This window comes from Podarcis filfolensis, assembly GCF_964270895.1.
Source record: "Podarcis filfolensis genome assembly, chromosome: 2".
Taxonomy (NCBI): Eukaryota; Metazoa; Chordata; class Lepidosauria; order Squamata; family Lacertidae; genus Podarcis; species Podarcis filfolensis.
In genome coordinates this window covers 22094089-22116973 of record NC_139605.1, presented here as the reverse complement: position 1 = coordinate 22116973, position 22885 = coordinate 22094089, and the positions used below count along the sequence as shown (strand labels likewise).

The window sequence follows — 22885 nt, the reverse complement described above, 5'->3', positions numbered from 1 at the left end:
TGCCCTCTTTATCAACCCTTCTTATAGAAACGGCCTTTACGGTTTCCCTCTAGGCATGTCCTGCTCCCTTGCAACTTCTTCACAAAGGTCTTGTTTCTTGTCCCTTCATCCTCTCCAACGCTTTCCCGCCCCCACAACCTTTCCAATTAGTTTTCAAATCCCTGGCCGTTATTCAATTGATTGTGTTGAAGGGATGGAAGCTTCTGAAATATATCTTCCACCACACAAGGCAGGAGAATAGAATTTTCTTACCCTTTATCCCTGACCTTTCGCTGGTCTCTCATCTTTCTCATATCCTCCAGGTCTCTGAAGTGAAAAAAAGAAGAAGAAGAAAGCAGAGGGCCAAAGCGATAATTAGCCAGCACTTTTGCTGTAATTACTGCGTTAGCATCTCTGGAGGGACATGAAAGAGAGCACTGTCCCTTTAACAGGACGATTTGATAATCCTCTTAACAATTCTCACTTTTGGGGGGGAGGGGTGGGGTTTTTTTGGGGGGGGGATAATATTTCACAGAAATTTTAACTTTGTGAAACGCGCCTAAAGGGAGGCTTAAGCAATAATGCAAAGATTATGGAAATCACTCTCATCTGAGCACGACGCAAGGACCCGGCAAAAAGCCACAGACGGCTTCAGAACAGCGTCACCCCCATTAGGAGCGCCGTTCAAATGTTTATTCATCGAGCGGTAAATGTTTATTGTAATGCGCTTTATTGGGACATAAATTAAAGAAGGGTGATTACGGGCAGAGAGAACGTTAGAGCAGTGTTTGTTTACCAAGGCAGAAGGTGAGGACAGGAGCAGGCAGGGAAAGGAAGAGGGTTCGGCTATTGGTACCTGTGATTTGGTAGGTGTAGGAATGAAGGGAGGAAGGCTTTGCAAAGAGATGAGCACCCCGTCTCTAGATCTCTTTATGCATTTCACCAAGACCAGCAAAATGTGGTCGTAATGATGGCCTGTAGCTGAGCACAGCCTCATCTAAGGACAGACAGATCAATCTAAATCCGTCCCCTTTCATTTTCACTGGCACTCAATCTTTGCCAGGTCCGCGACTGTATAATAAAATTTGCGTTGTGTTCTGCCGGCACTCAATCATAGGTCCATTTTGTTCAGAAAGAATGGCTTAAAAGCTCGTGTTTCAACTGTACCCCTTATTATATGCCTTACTGGGCATGTTTCTGTATGCATTTCCCCAATGGTTGTGTTTTCCAGGACTTTTCAGTGTGCTTTCCCCATAAAAAATATGCATTTGATGTGCCTTTTAACCCCAAAAGAGTGTTACCGTGTGCTCTATTTTTGCGCACTGAAAGTGCATTGCAAAATCTGGAAAAGTGTGGAGATTAAAGGTGGAGGCAAGTCTTCCTCTTGGTCCTCTTTTTACAATGCTTGGTGTCCTCCCTTTTGCAATGCTCTCAATAGGGTCTAATTGCTGTGAGGCACAATTTCCTAATAATAATAATAATAATAATAATAATAATAATAATAATAATAATAATAAATTTTACCTATCCCCCGCCCTCCTCAGCCAAGACCGGGCTCAGAGTGGCTAACACCAAATATAAAAACAATTGATTGAAATACAGCTTAAAAAACAAGATTAAAATACAACATTAAAATGCAGCCTCCTGTTAGAAAGAAATCAGATCCCGCAGGGCCCTGGTCTCATGAGACAGAGCGTTCCACCAGACCGGAGCCAGTGTTGAGAAGGCCCTGGCTCTGGCTGAGGCTAATCTGACTTCCTTAGGGCCCGGGACCTCTAGGGTGTTGCTATTTATGGACCTTAAGGTCCTCTGTGGGGCATATTGGGAGAGGCGGTCCCGTAGGTACGAGGGTCCTAGGCTGTGAATGGCTTTAAAGGTCCTAGTGTTTCCTGTTAGCCTTGGACCCTCATGGGGCTCTGGAAGGTGTCTGGCTATGCCAACTGCTGATGCCAGGACAGGACTAGACCCAACATAAATTCACCAGTGGACCATGGTTGACCCTCTCCCCTTTCCTGCTCTATGCTCTGTGTGTGGAGAACACTTTGCAGCTCCTTGACTTAAGCTGAACTTGTCAACATACTGTTGATGATACTTCTATATATTCTTAAGTGGGTGCAGATTAATTCCTATTAACGATTGAGATCCCTGTAGAACTGCATTAAGCCACATCCCTCATAGGGATCAGGAATCCCCCTAACAGAACTAGTGGAGTCATATAATCAGGAATAACAAATGGATGTGCTATGAGATACAGGGAGTACCAAATTACCCTATTTGTCATGTTAATATTCACGCTCTCCACCTCAAAGCATTTGTCATCCTCTCTGAAGAAGCTTCTTACTCTGTGGATTTCTCCTTTTGGTCTTGCTCCTATAAAATCCACTGCCCCGGATAATTTGACAAAGCAAGATGGTGGTGTTGGGCAAGGCCAGTCAACATTTGCTACTGAACTTCCATAGGGTGCTGTGTAAGCCCTTAGAGCTGAGGAGTGAGGCACAAATGCTTTAAATAAATAAATGCAGGTACCTGAGCTGTATTAACTCTCACCACCTACAGACCCATAGAAATGAGGCATCTTTTATACGAGGTACCTCTTTGATTCAGGGCCCTGGTAGAGCCCATGTTTTGCTTGTACCAGGTTCCATCCTAGTTTCAATACAGTGGTACCTCGGGTGAAGAACTTAATTCATTCTGGAGGTCCGTTCTTAACCTGAAACTGTTCTTAACCTGAGGTACCACTTTAGCTAATGGGGCCTCCCGCTGCCGCTGCACGATTTCTGTTCTCATCCTGAAGCAAAGTTCTTAACCCGAGGTACTATTTCTGGGTTAGCAGAGTCTGTAACCTGAAGCGTCTGTAACCTGAGGTACCACTGTATGTGGCAACTCTAGATAAATGATCTCAGGTTGCAAGCCTGGGCGAACTCTGTGCAGCTTGTCTTGAATAACATATATGGGCTGCATTTCTTTAGCTTTCCCTATAAGTTGTGTTGTTTCACCACAGTGCGTAATGTAGCTTTTGGCAGAAGACAAACTGCTGTGGAACGGAAACAGTGCTGCATGTGACAAATGCCAGATAGAGTGAGAAAATGATGCCTTCTTACACCCCTACCCAAGGCAGTGCGATGTAGTGGTTAGAGTGTTGGACTAAGACCTGGGAGGCCAGTTAGAAAGACCTCGAATGAGCTATCCCTCAGACCAGACACCTCCTTCCCACTTCACAAATGGGAGAAAGAGATCCTGTGGCAACAGTCTGGAACGGAGAGATCTTTAAGAGGACAGCAATCTAGTGTTTGATTGTTTTATCGTGGCACTATATAAAAAGGTAAAGGTACCCCTGACCATTAGGTCCAGTCGTGGCCGACTCTGGGATTGCGGCGCTCATCTTGCTTTATTGGCCGAGGGAGCTTCTGGGTCATGTGGCCAGCATCACTAAGCCGCTTCTGGTGAACCAGAGCAGCACACGGAAACACCGTTTACCTTCACACCGGAGCAGTACCTATTTATCTACTTGCACTTTGATGTGTTTTCGAACTGCTAGGTGGGCAGGAGCAGGGACCGAGCAACGGGAGCTCACCCCATCGCGGGGATTCGAACCACCAACCTTCTGATCAGCAAGTCCTAGGCTCTGTGGTTTAACCCACAGCATGCATATATAATCAAAGTGGGATATTGCGAGATGCATGAGCATTACATGTTATTTGCTTCTGTGTCAGTCATCGGCTGGGAGCCCCCTCCCCCCCCCCCCGAGTTCCTGGAGAAAGACCCTTGAATGAAAACCTATAAAAGCAGAGCAAAATTTAGTGTTGGCTGGAGAGACTGGCAATTCCTTCCTCTTTGGGCAAGGCTGTCATGCATTGAATTGGGTGTGTGTGATTATGTGCCTTTCCACAAATGGGCCTTGCTGGATGGGAAACAATTGGAACATGGATAAAGTCCCCTCTTTAATAGGTTGCCAAATGGGGAGGCAAATTATAAAGTGGCAGTAGAAAGTTTGCTTTCCCCAGATGTTTGTCTCTGCGTGGCACCCATAGCTCCACTCTGCTGCTTTCGCCCCGAGTTTCCTCCTGAAAGCAAAAGAAAAAAGGGAACCACTTGAGATGTAATTGCCTCTCGCTGTGTCCGCTTGGTTCTATTACACAAACAGTAGGGAGAATTCGGCTTATTATATACGTTCTGTTCATAACCTTAAAAAGCAAGGAAGAAACAAAAGCAAACCCCAGGATTCCTGCAATCAAATACCTGCTGTTTATACTGATGGAGGGTACACTGATTCAAAAACAGATGGGGCAGGGGAATATCGCACCGAACCCCATTAGTGGTTTGAAAAGAATAGATGGATTTTGTTACACCGCATTGCATTCTATAAAAGCCTAATATGAATAGTAAAGGTGAGCAAACCATGGAAATGTCCTCGCAGGTTCTTAGTGGTCCATATGCCAAGGTAAATGTTTTGCCATATAAGCAGTAAAAATTGGCAGAATGTTTTCATTTCTTGTTTTAGTGCCACCCACGGGGAGACATCTTGAACCAACGAAATGTTATTGTTACCTGCTGCATAAATTAGTATATTCCATGCCTCTTATCTCCATAAGGTTAAGCCTAAGGCTTTTTGCAGTGTTTTTGTTGATGGCTGTATATGCTGGATCAGGCATTGTGTGTGTGTGTGTGTGCACATGCACGTGCATGTGTGTGCGAGCGTGCTTTTTTAAAATACACATGTGCACACGGAACATTCCCCAGATGTGGAATTGCAATACAATTACTGCAAAGAGAAAATATGATTCTTCTTGCATAAATGAGGCAAGTTAAATAAATATCTGCTAAATTTATTCTGGAGGTTCTATTTCGTCTAATTTATTCTGTTCTTTAGGTGGAAGGCCAAAACACTATACAGGGCACTATTTGTGGGGTTTTTTGGGGGTGGGGGGAGCTTAATTCAAATTTCAATACAAATACAGGTTTATACTTCTATTAAAAGACGACAGGAAGATTTTATAAAGAGCATTTTATGGTTTAGCACAGCAGTTTGTAACATTCTGAATGCTGAACAAAAAATTTCTGAAGATCGTTTAGATGAACTCAAATTGAAACCTATGATATATAAATTTTATGTATGTATGTATGTATGTATGTATGTATGTAAGTACAGTGGTACCTTGGGTAACATACGCTTCAGGTTAAATACACTTCGGGTTACGGACTCCGCTAGCCCAGAAATAGTACCTCAGGTTAAGAACTTTACCTCAGGATGTGAACAGAAATCGTGCTCTGGCGGCGCGGCAGCAGCAGGAAGCCCCATTAGCTAAAGTGGTGCTTCAGGTTAAGAACAGTTTCAGGTTAAGAACGGACCTCCAGAACGAATTAAGTTCTTAACCCGAGGTACCACTGTAAGTAAGTAAATAAATAAAATTGTCAGCTGTTGCATGTTTCCTTGTGAGGAATACGGATTTGGAAGCAGGTTTCACTACAGCTTCATGTGCTAGAGAGGAAGGTCCATTGGATCACTCAACATACCCACCACAATACAGGAAGGATTACAGGCTTATCTCTAGTTTGTCTAAAATTGGGGCAGGGAAGGGGATCAGGTGCAAACTACGGAGAATATGAGTACATAGGATCCGTATCCAACAAAGTCATTTTGTTAGCACACAGACTTCTGCCTGCACAACAGGGCTTCCTCTCCTTCTCCTCTCCCTGTGCACCACCTGTGCCCTCTCAAATTGGTCCTGGGGGATTCCCTCAACCCGCCCTCCCAGGGTTGCAGGGAAAGGAAAAGACCCATTGTGCAGGTAGAGTCCATTGTGCTAACATGCCGACTTCATTGAGTACAACTTTCAGGTTGAAGGATAGATGCCAAACATCTGAGAGACAAATATGCAGTCTGTGATAATGAGGTATGAATAAATCCATATGGCCATATTGCTATATGAGTGGAAACACATCCTCAGAAATTGCCCAGGATCTTGAGTTAAACAGTTGACAAAGTATTGAACGTGGCATCAAATTTAAAATGGCCGACAAGATGATCTTGGAAAGTTACCTCAGGCCAAGAAATGCGAAATGGAGCTCAAATTTCCTCTTGGGAGTTTCACATGTGACTAATGTTGCGTTCCTGCATACAGTTAAGCTACTTGAATCCCTTTGACTTCAACAGCATGGCTGCCACTTAAACACTGTGCCGTGTGGCAGCCTAACTACCAGAAGAAAACGCACCATTTTGCTGTGAACAGGGCAAATTGCAGACTGAGCCTTGTGGTTCTCCATGTGTCACTGAACTACATCTTCCATTATCCTTGGCCATTTGCCAAGCTAACAGAGGCTTATGGGAGTTATAGTTCAGGTACATCCGAAGAGCACCACAAGTTAGCCACTGAAGGTTCCCTTGGAAATTTCTAGTTCTGCTGGCACTTTTACACCATCTTTGTATCGTCTATTTTTCTTCAAGAAACCCTTAATTTCCTAGTAAGTGTGTAGATGAGGGCCCAGTGGTACCAAAGAGTGTTTTTAAGCTTGCGTTGTGGTTTTGAGCAATATATCATCAGGGCAATGATGCTGGGATGATGTATTGCACTAATACCTCATAAGAGCACTATCGCGCTCGTGATATATTAGTATAATACACTATCAGAACACTATCTCTGATGTATTACTCAAAAGAACCATTTTTAACCGAAAAGGAAGGAGAGGAGAGCATCTTAGCTCCCACCAGAAACTATGGACAGCAACAATAAAGGAGGAAAATAATAAATTGTTGGATCCTCAGCTTGTAAGGTATCTTGAAAGAGCCAGGAGAGTTGTTTAGAGCAATCGGTGCTATTCTAGCTTTAAATTCCTTCTGATGAAGTGAACTATAGTCACCCAAAACTTATGCCGTAATGAATTTGTTAGTCTTGGAGGTGGCACAAGACTATTTAATTACATGTACTGTATTTCAGTTCCCTTTATTTCGTCCTATTTATGAATCACTTCCTGTAAGACACTGTGGAGCAATTTATTTATTTTGTATGCCACCTTTCATCTGAATATCAAGGGGAGGTTTGCAACAGTGTGGTGTAGTGTAGAGCCAGTGTGGTGTAGTGGTTAAGAGTGGTAGACTCGTAATCTGGTGAACCGGGTTCGCGTCCCCGCTCCTCCACATGCAGCTGCTGGGTGACCTTGGGCTAGTCACACTTCTTTGAAGTCTCTCAGCCCCACTCACCTCACAGAGTGTTTGTTGTGGGGGAGGAAGGGAAAAGGAGAATGTTAGCCACCTTGAGACTCCTTAAGGGGAGTGATAAAGCGGGATATCAAATCCAAACTCTTCAAATCCAAACATAAAAATACAAAATAAAAACACAAAATACACAACAACACAAAAACAAACCAACAACCCCCCCAAACTTATTTTAAAGGCCATAAAATGTAAATCAGCCCAAGGCCCGCTAACAGAGATAGGTTTTTGAAGAGACATGTATGGGGAGAACATTCAGTGAGCCGCTCCAGAAAAGGCCTGTTCTTGTGTTGCCACCCTCCAGATCGCTCATGGAGGAGGGCCTCAGAGAATGATCTCAGGGTCCAAGTAGATTCATATGAATACAGGTGGTGCTTGAGGTATTGCGGTCCTGAACCGTTTAAAGCTTTATAGGTCAAAACCAGCACTTTAAATTGGGCCAGGAAACTAATTAGCAGCCAGTGCAGTTGGGCCAAGATTGGTGTAATATGTTCACCGTCTTGCCTCAGTGAGTAACCTGGCTGCTGAATGCTGCTGAATTCTGCTACTGAAGTCTCTGAACCATCTTCAGAGGTTGCCTCACGTGTTACACATAGCAGTAATCTAACCTAGAGGTTACCAGAGCACAGATGGCAAAAGTTAGGTTATCCAACTCCAGATAGGGGCATAGCTGGGTCACCAGCCAAAGCTGACAGGAGGCACTCAGCACCACTGAAGCCACCTGAGCCTCAAGCAACAGCAAAGGAACAAGAAGTACCCCCAGGCTAGGCAACCCCATCAAGAGCAGTCAACCTCCCATACATCCTGTCTAGGAAGCCATCCACAAACAGTGTTTCAGTCTTATCTTCATTGCGCCTCAGTTTCTTGGCTCTTATCCAGTCCATTACCAAGGCAAGACAACGTTCCAGCACATCCGCTGCCTCACTTGCAGATGTAAAGGAGAAGCAGAGCTATGTGTCACCAACATATTGCTGACAACATACTCCAAACCTATGGATAAGCCCACTCTGCAGTTTCATAAAACAATTTTGTATATAAAAACAGTTGAATGAAAGTTCTGCTAACTCACTCACCTAAATATTCTCCCCGTTGCCTCAAACATCTGTCTTGCAGCAAATTTTTCAGGAGTTTCACGCACACATGCACAGATGCACTTCTTCCAAATGTGCAGGAAGACCAGAATGGTCACCCCTACTGAATTTCAGATGTTGAGGGCAAATAGAAGAAGTCTTCGTCTCCCTACTTATGAATTCCCAGAGATTTTGGCTGGCTGCTATTGGAAACTGTGCTGAATGGGGTAGATTGTTGCTTATTTCAGCTTTTACCCTGGTGCCCTCCAGCAATTTTGGACTGCATGCTGGCTGAGTGCTGATGGGCACTGTAGTCTTCACAAGCTGAAGCGCACCAGGTTTGGAAGGGCCCATCTATTCTTAAGTTCTTAGAGCCTCCTTAAGCTCTAGTCCACCCTGCATTATATATGCTGTCCTCCTTCCTTAAATATGTTTGTAGACATCCAGGTTGAGAAATGGGTTACACTTGTCACTCTCAAAGACTTGACAGTCAGTTGTGTGATATCCTGTCATTTCAAAGAGATGTGAAAGTTAGATTGACATATCCTAATAATTCCACAGCTTCTCAACTTTCTCACTGCACTGTGGAGTTTCTCTCTCCTTTCTGATCCTTCTCTTTTCTCCCCCCTGAGGACTTCTTGCTAGGAGTTAAAGAACAGGTTCACTGCTTTCTACAGAAAAAAACTGAATGCCATGGGAGTCACTGTTTAATAAAGGAATCACAGTGAAAACATCTTGGAATATATCTGTCTGTTTCGACCAGAAGCTGATGATCAACATTCATTTGTGTGTTTGATTTTGTTTCAATTTTTGCAGCATGTTCATGTTCATGTGCTTCCAAGGAAGGCTGGAGACTTCAGCAGAAATGATGACATCTATCATGAGGTATGTCTGAGCTTAAATATTTGAATATTACCATTTGAATATTAAAGTGGTTGTTGTGGCCTTAACTGAATGTGAAAGGTCCCTACCAGTGCAATTTTTGAATGTACCATATTTTCATTACAAAGCATGGAGAGGGTTGAGCAATTGATTTTCAAAGGTGTCTGGTTGCAACCCAGTGGTCTACATGTTGAAATGGACGCTTGTTGCTAAGTATGAAGCACAAAGGGGGATGCAATGTTGATCCATTGTGTTGATTTTTTTTTGGGGGGGGGAGGTTGAAAAAGGGGATTTTCATAAAGCTGTTTTCTGAAAACTCTCCAACCTGTGCATTTTAAATCCAAGTTTGCTCCAGCCCCTGTGTTTTGTTGTGCGGCGTGAGACTGTGGTGGAATCAGTCTTCATTTTTTCCTAAATGTGATTTTCCCTATTGTGCAGTTAATCTGATTTGGCTATGAGATCTAAGATGGGCTTTGCACTTTAAGTCCTAGAAACAATTGTCCCTGCATAATCATTTCACACTATGGATCTAAAATTAGGGATGGCCATCTGTAGATAACTGAACTTTCGTCATGGTCTACGGTGCAACTTTTCGCTCACAAGATTTCCTATAAACTGTGTCCCATTGCTAATTCATGCACATTCTGGAAAGGCAAAGTATGGCTTCTGACCTTACTCTTTCCTTAAGAGGGGACCTTCAACCGACCCATTGTTGTTGTTTAGTCATTTAGTCATGTCCGACTCTTCGTGACCCTATGGGCCAGAGCACGCCAGGCACTTCTGTCTTCCACTGCCTCCCGCAGTTTGGTCAAACTCATGCTGGTAGCTTCGAGAACACTATCCAACCATCTCGTCCTCTGTCGTCCCCTTCTCCTTGTGCCCTCCATCTTTCCCAACATCGGGGTCTTTTCCAGGGAGTCTTCTCTTCTCATGAGGTGGCCAAAGTATTGGAGCCTCAGCTTCACAATCTGACCCATACACCCACACATGTGCCATGGCTGACCTTATATCTCAAATGTTTCCTACCTATGAAGTTTCTACTGTTTGGCAATTACTCCTTTATTATAAAGCCAGCTACCCAGAAAGGATTCACATTGCATATCAGAATGCCTGGCTGAGTATCTGAACAAATAAATGTTTCTTCCAAGGATATTGAAACGGATCAATCCTGCTCTACACAAACTATCAGGAGCAACACAAACACCATGACGATTTTGCGGTCAGAATGGATCACGGCATCAAAGAAGGCCAAGTACAAACCCAAGGCCGAATGTCATTACTATTGCTGAGCTTTCTCGCATTATACATGGAAGAAAAGCTCATCTCTTTCCAAGTATGAATTATTCAGTGTAAAACTTTTAAACCGGCAATGGTATTCAGCATGCGACGTCCTCCTCTTCCCTTCTGACATTCAGAGACACAGCAAGAAAATCACTTAGGGAAAGATATTTTGACTTAGCGATCTCATTCAGTGCATTATGCTAAATCATTTTGGCAGCACAGGAATACCTATTAGGAATCATTTTCAATTTTGGGGAGGGATGGAGGAAGTGGCTGGGCATAAGACTTAGCAGCTTTCCGGCTTCGATTTCAGTCAAGCTGAACTGGTGAACAGAAGCGCATTCATAAGCTGATTTCCAAACACTCCGAAAATTTCAGCTGCCGGTAACATAGCTTGCTTGAGCTTTGACTGTCACACATCGCTAGCTCTTAAGCCGACCCGCCTTTGGAAGCAGCAAAGACTGGGGGAGGGAAACAGGAATGCAGATTCTTTCATTTCAGCCTCCCCCAATGGGTTCTGAATACCTGAACAGTTTCTAGTTACTACTGAATCTTGGCTTTCATAATGTTACGGCTTTGTAAAAAAATACAGAGATTTGTAGACTATCAATACTAAGGCTACTGAACCTTCACTGAAGACTTGCAAATATTCCCACAAGCTGTTTCTCAAATCGCTTGGAGCGAAGAAAGGATGGTATCACTTTGGGAAGACTTCTTTAAGACATAGTCAATACTTTTGTTATTGTTGACGATGTTAAACAAAGGGGATATACGGATATAACGAGCCCATTTTAAGTCACCATGCATTGTTTTCATATGGTGTTCCATAAACTCAAGTGAGATATTTGTTGAACTTCTACAGCGGACCTTGCATCTGGGCCCTCTTGTTACTTTCTCTCTGAAAAGGATATCACATCTTTTTAATTTTCTTTAAGAAAGAAACTCAACTCCACATTTCATATCATTCTGAACAGAAGGATGTATCCAATTGTGTGTCTTTCCTCATGAAAGGCTCTTTAGTCAAGGCTTATGTGAAGAAAAGGGAGAAGGTGATTTTTGTGATTCCCCCCTTTCTCCAACAGCCTGGACTTTGCAATTTTTCAAGCAGCTGTGAACACACTATACCTTTCAAGTACATTTGAAATGAATTCTTTCCCTCAAAGAATTCCAGGCACTTTACCCCTCACAGAGTTACAAATCCCAGTAACTCTTAACAAACTGCAGTAACCAGAATTCTTTGAGGGAAACAAGGCACTTCAAATGTGCTTTATAAGTATAGTGTGTACACAACCATTCCAAAGGGTCTCCCGACCTCCTGGGGCAGACTTTGATCAAGAGGTGCAGAGCAAAGGGAGAATCAGATAAAAATTGGCTCCCTTCCTCCTTCTGGAAACTTCCGCTGGATTAAAGAGCCTTCCTTGGGCAGAGGGAAACCAGTTGGATACAACCCAGAGATCTTATATAAAGTTTGTGTTAAAAAAAAGAGAGAGAGAAGTTTAGAAACCGATTTCTATAGGAAGGTATGCATACATAATTTTTTTAAAAAAGCTAGATGCTTGTGGGATCCAAATAAATCTGTTCCACAATGATGTAAGCTGTTCTCACCTCAATCCAGAATTCTGTGTGGTAGTTACACCCAGGTCCATGTGCAAATAGGCCTCTTGGAAGTCTCCACCATATTTGTGAGCAAAGAAATAGGCAGTGGGGAGGACTATTTCACTGAATTCCTCCCAACAGCTTCTCAGCAATAGGATTCCTTGTTGGTAGGGGCAGTAGCAGTTTCTTTCTTAAGTTGATGCTGTTGTTGCTGCATATGTGAGAATCAGAGACTGTGCTGGCAGCCTGGCTGCCATTTTACATTCTTCACAACATCCTGGGCTGAGTGTCATTCCAGGACAGCAGAGGGCAGAGGAGATGGGTTATGTGGGGTGGAGTGGAGGTGTTTGCTACAGATAAATGGTGGAGAATATCTGGAGAAAATCCTGGCCTCTTTTTTTTTTTTTTTTTACCAAGAAGTGTGAAGAAAGAAAAGAAAAATCTCAGACATGTTCTCAGCAAACCACAGCAACCCACGTCTCCAGAGGAATTATGGCTCAGCTCTACATCTTTCACTTTAGGAAACTTGCCTGCTTGCTTTAGCTTTATCATCTCAATTGTGTCAAACCATTTCCATGAGAATCCTGTTTCTGCTTGAGTGTGATTCATTTCCATGTTATTATCATTTCTATTCATTAATACTCAGTACTTCCATTCGTATGCTTAAAAAAACAACCCAACAGCTGATTTTTGTAGTTTTGGATCCTGTGCTCTGGGGAGTGTTCCCGAAACACATATTTCCCTTTACTGCAGTTGACTCAGGTCATCTTAGGGTTACTGTATAAGTGCTATAAGTGGAAGTTGTTTCTCTCCAATGCTTGTGGATTCTCCCAGCAAATCTGAAGAATTTTTCACCTGATTGTGCAGCCGTGCTTCCTTTCTGAGGCTATTGCTGCCTAGAAGCCCTCTGTAAATCTCTCTCTTCTTCCATTCTTCGCCATGCCTCATTTTTTAAAATATTTTTTTAAAAAAAAACCAGGGCATAGATATACATATTCATCATACGGCCCCTTCCGCAGCTCGTGTGCACATGAAAGGAAGCAGAAACCTTATATTTTCAGACGGAGGTGTTCGGTGCAGAAAAGGGTTCAAAAGCTCATCTGCTTCTCTGAGCTGTATCCAAATTATGTGTGCTGCCTGAATCTGAAAATGGAATCAGCTGGAAATGTGCCTTTTTGATGAGATGCTTTGTGAGCTCTTGCAGGCCTAAGCTGTAAATACGGTGAGATGATCCTTTCGCACAGTATTTTGCCACTGCCTGAATTGGTAATGTATTGGGAACTTCATATCCTGGTACTTTGGAATATATTGGTGTCATAACAGTATCCGGTATTTTAATGCACTTTGGAGATGGATTCTACTTTCGGAGAGAGCGCCCATCAGCTTCTCAGTGGGCCATGAGCATCATCTTGCTGTGCTGTGGCAGCAGGATCCGTGAGAAGCCTTACTGGAAGCATAGCGGTAATGTGCCTTCTGCCATGCTCCTTATTTGCACCCAGCTGCCATCATTCTGCACAGGCATGTGCTACATTCTTTATATTCATCTATTGAAATCTTTCTAACCTGTGCGAGATCATCTCAGCAAAGGCTACAATAACAAAAGAAGCCCGGAACACCTAAAGTTGTAAAACATAACAATCCATAATAGACATGTTCAACATCCAATCTTAAATACCCAGCACCAGGAAACAGAAAATCGTCTAGTTATGAGCAAAGCTCAACATGTCCCAGATTCCTGTGTAAACAACCAGGGTTCAACTGGGTCCCATTCAGCTTAAATGTTGAGCACTAGCAAACACCACAAGATATCACATGCTTGTGAACTGCTGTCAACATGGCCCAAATGCCAGAGCAAGAAGCCAAGTTTTAAGTTGATGCTGAAAAATAGCCAGTCTCGGTGCCCCAGAGCAGGTGTTCCATAACCATTGTTTTGACAGGCTGTATTTCAGGGGTAGAGCATCTACTTTAAATGCAGAAGGTTCCAGATTCAAACCCTTCCATCTTCAGGTGTGGCTGGGAGACAGGGCTTTTTATCAGCCGGAACTCTCCGGAGCTCAGTTCTGGCACCTCTCGGGTGGGCGCCATTGTCGCTATAAGAGAACGAGGGAGGCATTTGTGGTGAGTTCCAGCACTTCTTTTTCTTGAAAAATAGCACCACTGGGAGAAACCCCACTCTGAAAACCTGGAGAACCTCTTCCAGTCCGTGTAGACAATACTGAACTAAATTGATCAATTGTATGACTCGGTATTAGGCAGTTTCCTAACCAGGACAGGCTGTCTACCATGTCTCCACATAATACACATCACCCTGAACACAGAGGAAAAATCCCACCACCAGCAGCTTGTTGTTGTTTAGTCGTTTAGTCGTGTCCGACTCTTCGTGACCCCATGGACCAGAGCACGCCAGGCACTCCTGTCTTCCACTGCCTCCCGCAGTTTGGTCAGACTCATGCTGGTAGCTTCAAAGACACTATCCAACCATCTCGTCCTCTGTCGTCCCCTTCTCCTTGTGCTCTCCATCTTTCCCAGCAGCAGGGTCTTTTCCAGGGAGTCTTCTCTTCTCATGAGGTGGCCAAAGTACTGGAGCCTCAGCTTCAGGATCTGTCCTTCCAGTGAGCACTCAGGGCTGATCTCCTTAAGAATGGATAGGTTTGATCTTCTTGCAGTCCATGGGACTCTCAAGAGTCTCCTCCAGCACCATAATTCAAAAGCATCAATTCTTCGGCGATCAGCCTTCTTTATGGTCCAGCTCTCACTTCCATACATCACTACTGGGAAAACCATTGCTTTAACTATACGGACCTTTGTTGGCAAGGTGATGTCTCTGCTTCTTAAGATGCTGTCTAGATTTGTCATCGCCTTTCTCCTAAGAAGCAGGCGTTTTTTTAATTTCGTGACTGCTATCGTATCCTAATTCTCAAGTAGGAAGCTTTCATAAATTTCAGGAGATGGACTGAGGATATTTCTGAGGAGTCAGTGATATCAAAAGCTATTGGTTGCGGAGTCACTCATGGGAGGAGGAAGTTTTGGGTTCCTTGGGTTTATCTGTCCTCCCCACTCCATCTTCTATGGAGGCCTCTGTAGGCCAGGCTTCCTTAGAGGCCTCTTCCAGAGACAGAAACAAATGAGGGTCTCCATGAGTCTCAGGATTTCCCAGGATGACATCAATGCCGTCACCAAATTTGGTTCCTGGACCATGACGCACCACCTCTATTAAGTGGGCAGGCCATTGCTAACACCGAGTGTTCAGCAGACAGTGCTGATTGCTTGAAGATACTGTGTAAAAAAAAGAGAGAGGCCTATTTGAAGGTGGTCTTTGAGGGAGAAGAGCCATTCCCTTCAGATAGCGTGCTCTCTTCCTCCCCCATTTCCAGAGCAAAGGAGATAAAGGAGACTTCAGAGAACAGATAATCCACGAATCCCTTTCTTTTAGTAAAGCTTGGACTAGTGACTGTACAAAAGGCCAATGGATTAAATAATTGGGGAACTCAGACCTCGCCGCCATTAGTAATAGCTGCTGGAGCTGAGAGGGTGAGATAATTGTAAGAGAGCAACTATAAAGGACCCGATCACAGGAAATTAAAATGAATCAGCTATATAAGTCACAGCTGTTTCTAAATTGCCAGTGATTCCCCCCCCCCCCCCGCAAAAAAAAAGACTCCTTGCCTATTATTTTTCTGTTAAACTAATTATTTTGTATTGATTTTCTTCTGAGGGGAAAAATTGCCAAACATGACCCAGAGTACAGTATGCTACGCTTCGGTGTCCTGTAACTTTGCAAATGTGAAGCTGCCGCTGAGGGCTGGGAACAGGCGAAGCTGAGAGGGGGGAAATGGGCAATGGCAAGGACTTCTGAGGCTCATGTGACATTTGCTGCAGGAGGAAGCTGCCTTATACTGAACCAGACCCTCAGCCCATCTAAGCACAGTATTATCTACACTGACTGGCAGCATCTCTCCCAGATTCGAGGCAGGTGTCTATTGTCAGTAATACACAGATAGAAGCAGCAAATATTTAAAAAGATGGTGGGCAGGAGGAGTGGGCAGGGGCTGCCTGGTTGGAGTCAGCCAGACCCTGACAGGGGGAGGAGGAAAGAGAAGGGGAGTCAGGAGCGAGGGGGAAACCGGGGAAAGCGGGGGAATAAAAGGGGCAGGAGAGGAGGACAAGGGGGTGGTTGAACCTAGAGCAGAAAATCCCAGAAGCACCTCTCAGGTAGAAAACCAAAACCAAACCATAATTAGGGAAGCTTTTAATGTTTAACAGATTACTGTATTTTAATACTTTGTTGGAAGCCGCCCAGAGTGGCTGGGGAAACCCAGCCAGATGGGCGGGGTATAAATAATAAATTATTATTATTATTATTATAAATAAATGAGGAGGTGGAGGAGGGAGCCAGAGAGAGACAGAAAGAGACAGAGGAAAGAAAAGGGGAGCGAGCGAGCGAGGCAGAAAAGGGGGGGGTAGGCTGGCAGCAAAGCAGGACAAGATGAGGACAGGTGGAAAAACTCCAGACAGCAAGTGGTGGCAGCAGTGGCTCAAAGCTTTCAGAATAGCTGACCTGGCAGCTGGCAAAAATGCTCTTGTGCTCGGATTCTGCTTCTGGTTCGCCACTGTGAGAGAAGGATAGTGAACTAGGTGAGCCACTGGCCTGATGCAGAAGGCTGTTCTTATGTCTGCTGAAGTGGGGCAATTTGTTCTGCATGTATTTCAACGAGCTACTTTGCTTGTATTTACATAAACGGTTGACTGGGCTTCAGGAAACTCCAGCCAGCATCTGTCTCAAGAAGCATTTTACCGAAGAAGTCCTTGAGCTCCAGAACAATCTCAGACACAGGCAAAGCGAAAGAGCCACCCCTCCAGACCCTGCCAGCATTAATCCCTTTATCAGCAATTTGTCTTTGGTCAGTGGTGACTTGTTGCTAACTTCTTTGCCAATGAACCGCTGTCAAGGACACAAAACTGCAAAACTGCCCTACCAGCCAAACTAAGTAAACAAGCCTGTCGTGGGTGCCAGCCAGCTCCTTTGCAGCAAAGCGCAAAGGCGTTTTGTCTCCGCAAAGAGGAAAGACTAAGCGTAAGCAATCACTTAAGGGCCAACGTTTTTTGCATGTTTCGGAGGAAAAGGTTTGTCAGAAGCACTCTCTGGGCCAGCCAGCCAAAGCCAGCCAGCCAAGGATTCGAGGAGAGCAGTGCAGCGGCAAAAGCGCTGATGGAGATGCAAAGGGACAGATGGGCTGGAGGGCAATTAGATGGCAGGACGGTATGTAAAATGCCAAGCAAGCTCTACCTTTGCAGGCAGATCAGAGGTGTAAAGGGCAGGCACGCGACTGCAAAGCATATAGCATTTAATAATAGAAAGCTTTCCTCTATACTTCTCGAGCTGATTTGCTTTGCTTTGCTACTCCAGGCGAAAAATGAAAGGCAGTGTTTTGGTTGACAGTGCAGCCAGCAGTAGATGAAGTCACAGCCAACCACATTTGGGCAGGTGATGACATCATCACCAAGGGCCGCTGAGAGCAATGGCATTAAGAGTAAGAGAATGATTTCAACAGTTGTGCTGGGGTGGGGTGGGAAAATAACCCCGGGCAGCGAAGGTGATTTTCCAACACCCTTTAAAAGGCTATTGAAAAACAACTGTGTAGCATCAGATTATTATTATGACAATTATCTCGACTGGGTATTGTTACTTCTGGTTTATGCAGTTGTTTTAAATAGTGAAATCTAATGGTTCGAAATATTTTTGAATTTGCAATTTGTGTATATGGCAAAGAGCATATGTGTGTATGGATTCGTACATCAGTGGCCACTGAAGATGACATTTTGCATGCCCTCTAACATTTCTCCGCTGAAAATAGGCACGTCCCATTCCATAGTGACAATTTTACTATTTATACCCCACACATCTTCCTGAGTTGCCCAGCCACTCTGGGCAGATTCCAACATATGTAAAAACATAATAAAACATCAAACATTTTTTAAAAACCTCCCCTATACAGGATTGGCTTCAGATGGTTCGGGGGTCGGATAATGCCATACCCTCCAACATTTCTCCAGTGAAAATAGGGACATCCTAAGGAAAAGTAGGACATTCTGGGATCAAATCAGAAACCGGGACAGCTTCTCTAAATCAGGGACGTCCCTGGAAAATAGGGACACTTGGAGGGTCTGCTTTTGGTCAAAATGTGTTTGGATTGACTGTATCAGGGAAAGATATTTTAGCTACAGTTTGTTTGATTTTTATTTTGATTTTTTTTAATATTTGCATTGGTGTTATAAATTGGCATTACCAAATCAGTGGTATATCATTTTAATGTTTCCAATCCCAATATATTTATTACACGGTGCAGTGGGCACTGACTATAGATGCATAAGGCATACACTGTTTTTGTTACAATATTCCCCTCCCCTCCCCCCGCATTATATAGGATCATTTCATTGATTTCACCTGATCACAGCCTCCCAGCGGCAGTAAAATCAACTCACGGTTGATGTGAATGGGATGTCCTAACAACCATTTGGCCAGCAGCCCTCGAAGAATGTCCTTGTGGAGGGCAGGGTACATTACTCATGCCAAAGATGAGATAGCCACGCTCAGAGACAGAATGCTACTATAGAATGCAAAATGCTCAGTATAAAATCACATGGAAAGGCAGTTGCCTTCATATAAGTGGAAGGGTAACTGTTGAACCACCCCACAAAACCCTGTTCTGCCCCCAGCTGGCCTCCTACCTGCCTGCCTTCATATTTACAGCCAGACCAGGGAGGGGCACAGCCTATTGTGCTATTCCTATTCCTGCTCCTTAGTCACAGAGTTTGTCATGGACTGGTTGGGTGTAGAAGAGGGGTGGGAGGCACCCACTGGGGGAGGGGAAAGGGAAGAAGGCTCAGAGCCCGGGGATTGGTGGTGGGATGACAATGAGGGAGAAGAGGGAGTAGATTAAGAAGAGGAGGTGTCAGAAACTGAAGAGGTGACAGGGTTTAGTGAGCAGGGCGGTGCTGGGGCATAGAGCAGACCAGAATCAGTCAGAAGTGAAGGCTGGAGAGGAGGGAATCCAAGAGGCAGAGATGAGTCAGGCTGGTGAAGAAGCCAGGCTGTCTCCCTGTCCTGCTGTGACCAGCAGCCCTCTCCCCCACCTCGATCTCCCAGAACCCAAAGAGGTATGAAGAGGGTGGAGCAAAGGCAGGTAAGACAAAGGAGCCTCAGATTGCTTAGGAAGGAACTAGGGTAGGAGGAGCCTTAGAGAATCTGAGGGAAGGAAGGGACCTTCAGTTCCCTCTTTGGGACAAGTTCTACTGGGAAGAGCTGCTGTGCTCTGTAGGCCTGGCCTCCTGAGCTGCCTTGTTTTTTTTAATAAAGAGCTAACTTCATTGAAGGTGTGTGAGTTATTGCTGACCTGCTCCTGGCACCTGGCAATTGCCCTTGTAGAGTTCAGCAGGGAGGAATCTGAGCTCTGCTTATCATTGATTGTTGGTCTCCCTGTCTTCCGTACCCATCCACCTCAGTCCCAATGGGTGCTATCCCCCACTGCCTGCATACCTTTTGTTTTGTTTTCTGGCCACCCAGAAGCATCCAACTGGGCAGCATTAGAAACAGGATGCTGGACTTTGTGGGTGCCAGACTTCCACAATCTCTGGATCCAGCAAGGCTTGGGTTGTTAAACTGACTAGCAGGTCTTTCTAATCCCAGGATCCGGCAAGTGTTAACAGCTAATTAAACCAGGCTAACCTCCTGTGTTGAGGTGAGACCCTATGTGATAGAACATTAAGAGAACAAAGGATTAAAAGCCAGAGAATAGATTAGAGAGGTTAGAGATTAGGAATGATGTGACCTAGAAGTAAAGCAGCAAATTGGAAACCCAGAGAGACAGAGCACAATGTTTGAGATCTGTTCAGTAACCCAAGGCTGTGGCTATGGGAGAAACAAAATCCTTTTAGAGTGTCAGTGCTTGGAACCCCTCCATTGTATGCGCAGGTTGTATATCAGGTACAGTGGTACCTCGGGTTACATACGCTTCAGGTTACATACGCTTCAGGTTACAGACTCCGCAAACCCAGAAATAGTGCTTCAGGTTAAGAACTTTGCTTCAGGATGAGAACAGAAATCGTGCTCCAGCAGCGCAGCGGCAGCAGGAGGCCCCATTAGCTAAAGTGTTGCTTCAGGTTAAGAACAGTTTCAGGTTAAGAACGGACCTCCGGAATGAATTAAGTACTTAACCTGAGGTACCACTGTATAAATAAACCATATATCCTAAAGACACCACAGTCTTCACTGGACCTCATTCCCAAAAGGAATCCTGGGTTAGCGCCCGGAACCCCTGAAATCTCACACAGCTCAGAGATTGGGGGGGGCGGTGTGCAACAATATATTATTGAAGGCAGGGTCAGGGTTTCCGTAGCCAGCAAGATGTTGTTGGACTTCAACTCCCATCATCCCCTGTCCACTGGCCATGCTGACTGGGGGCTGATGGGAGTTGGAGTCCAACAACCTCTGGAGGGCCCCAGCTTTTCCCTTCCAGTTCAAAGGTGAACCCACGAAGAGGTATGGTGGGTGTGGCCCTAAATGCCATGTAGTTTTCGTGCATCATCAATGTGCTAAGTAATCTGTTGGCCTCTTCCAGACCGCAGCTGTACTTAAGGGGTGTGCGTGAGAGAAACAGAAAAAGGAGAACAAGAGAGAAGCTAATTACCAAGCGAGTCTCTTAATGCTTATTTTAATCATACTGACTACCCCTTCTTGGCAGCCACAGCCATTAGACAGCAGAGGCAGGAGGCAAGCTATCACAGCAAAATGGTGATGATGCTGGGAATTGGGCTCGGGAGTACAATTTGACTTGTCAGTTTATATAGACATAAAGCTTCATTGTTGTGCACAGACACAACTGGCTTTTAAAGAGTCTATTTCCCTCCTGATGATGTGGAAATCTGCTAGGCAGTCGCCCGCCCACTGTTCTGAACCCTTCTCATTTACCAGGCGGCATTTCTCTTGTATGTAAAGAGGACTCGCACAGGCACACAGACACACACTCCTAAATTGGGGTAATAATCTTGAGGATGCGATAGGAGAAGTCTTCTGGAAACATCTCTCTCTCTGGATGATATACTGGATTTCCAAGCTCCTTGGAACCTGTGAATTCCAAAGCCTTGGCAGCTCAAAACAGGGAATGGAGGGAAGGAAGTGTGCACGGCTCCTGAGGAAGAATTTGAAGAAGAAACGATATAGATATATGCCTGCAGCAAAGCATGCTGGGTTGAAGAAGCAGCGTCCACTCTAATGCTTACCCAAGAGAAAGTGGCCATTACTTGTTTTGACTCCTCTGGATGACCTGTTTATTGAGTACAGTGGTACCTCAGGTTACAAACACTTCGGGTTACAGACTCCACTAACCCGGAAGTAGTACCTCGAGTTAAGAACGTTACCTCAGGATGAGAACAGAAATTGCGCGGCAGTGGCAGGCCCCATTAGCTAAAGTGGTTCCTCAGGTTAAGAACGGTTTCAGGTTAAGAACAGACCTCCAGAACAAATTAAGTTTGTAACCAGAGGTACCACTGTATTTACCCCAATTTACTTGCGCAGATCTTAAGTCGAAGTCTTTATGCCCAGTCTTTATAGAGTATGGTGGAACCTCGGTTGTAGAACGCTTTGGAAGTTGAACGTTTTGGCTTTCAAATGCCGACAAGCTGAAAGTGAATGCTTCCATTTTCAAACGTGCCTTGGAAGTCGAACGCCTTCCGAGGCGCATTTCTTCATTTTTCTCAATGGAACTTGCTGTAATTAATCTTCCCAGTAATTAATTATGTATCCCACACTTTATAGTGCAGTTTCTCCATCACCTTCCTAACTGCAGAAAATCTTTGTGTGTGTGTGTGTGTGTGTGTGTGTGTGTGTGAATTTATTGCGCAACAGCAATTTAATCCACTTTAACTCTGCAAACTGAAACCTCTGGTATGCACTTGAATCTCTCTCACATAACACTGATAGTCTGGAGGCAACCTTTGTCCCAGCATGCATTGCTGCAATCTGTTATTTATTGCATCTGGCACAGTCTAACCTATTTAAGTCTGCAAAACACGCCCCCCTTAAGATTGTTATAAACTGCTGATGAGGGCTTCCATTTATTGTTTACTTATTTACTGTACTGTATGTATTACTCACTCAACACCTAATGTTCTCTGAGTGATGTACAGCATTCGATAAAAATAATAAAAACTAGAGAATGCAAAATGCAATTCTTAAAAGCAGCTTTTAAAAAATCAATATAAAACAGGGTGAAAACAAAAACGGTATCAACTTAAATTCAGAGCCTAAAATATCCACGGAGTAAAACAGATGCAACGGATCAGATTAAAAGTCCTATGGGAGTCAAAAGGCCTTTGCTTGACACAGAAATAAGTACCTAGGCCGCATTTAAATCACTGTTATACCACTTTAACAGCCATGGCTCCCCCTAAGCATCATGGGAAACTGAGAGTTGTCCAGAGACCCCCCATTTCCCATCACAGAGCGACAGTTCCCAGGAAGCAGTCTTTCTTCCCAAGGAACTCTGGATATTATCTCTCTGTGAAAGGAATAGGGGTCTCTGGACAACTCCCAGCAACCTTAACAAGCTACAGTTCCCAGGATGCTTTGGGTGAAGTCATGATAGTGGTGCTTTTGATGTATGATGTGGATGTGGCCCTCTGAGGCCTCTCTGGAGAAGGCATTCCATAAATGAGAAGCCACTGTTGACATACCGTCCAACATGAAAATAAGGACTCCCCATTCCATAATTAGAATTTTACTATTTATACCCCACACATTTTACTGGGTTGCCCAAGCCTCTCTGGGAAGCTTCTAACATATATAAAAACATACAAAAACATTAAACAT

General features: G+C 44.3%; 1 protein-coding gene across 5 annotated transcripts in view; it reads left to right on the top strand.

Annotated features, from left to right (window-relative positions):
* The window catches only part of FHIT (fragile histidine triad diadenosine triphosphatase), a 1042494-nt gene that overhangs the window by 902193 nt on the left and 117416 nt on the right, over nt 1-22885 (top strand). For all 5 annotated transcript variants that reach the window (XM_083602596.1, XM_083602595.1, XM_083602594.1 and 2 more), the window contains one exon: nt 9076-9144. In XM_083602596.1, coding sequence (XP_083458722.1) covers nt 9076-9144 — 69 coding nt within the window. The remainder of the gene's footprint in view (nt 1-9075; nt 9145-22885) is intronic.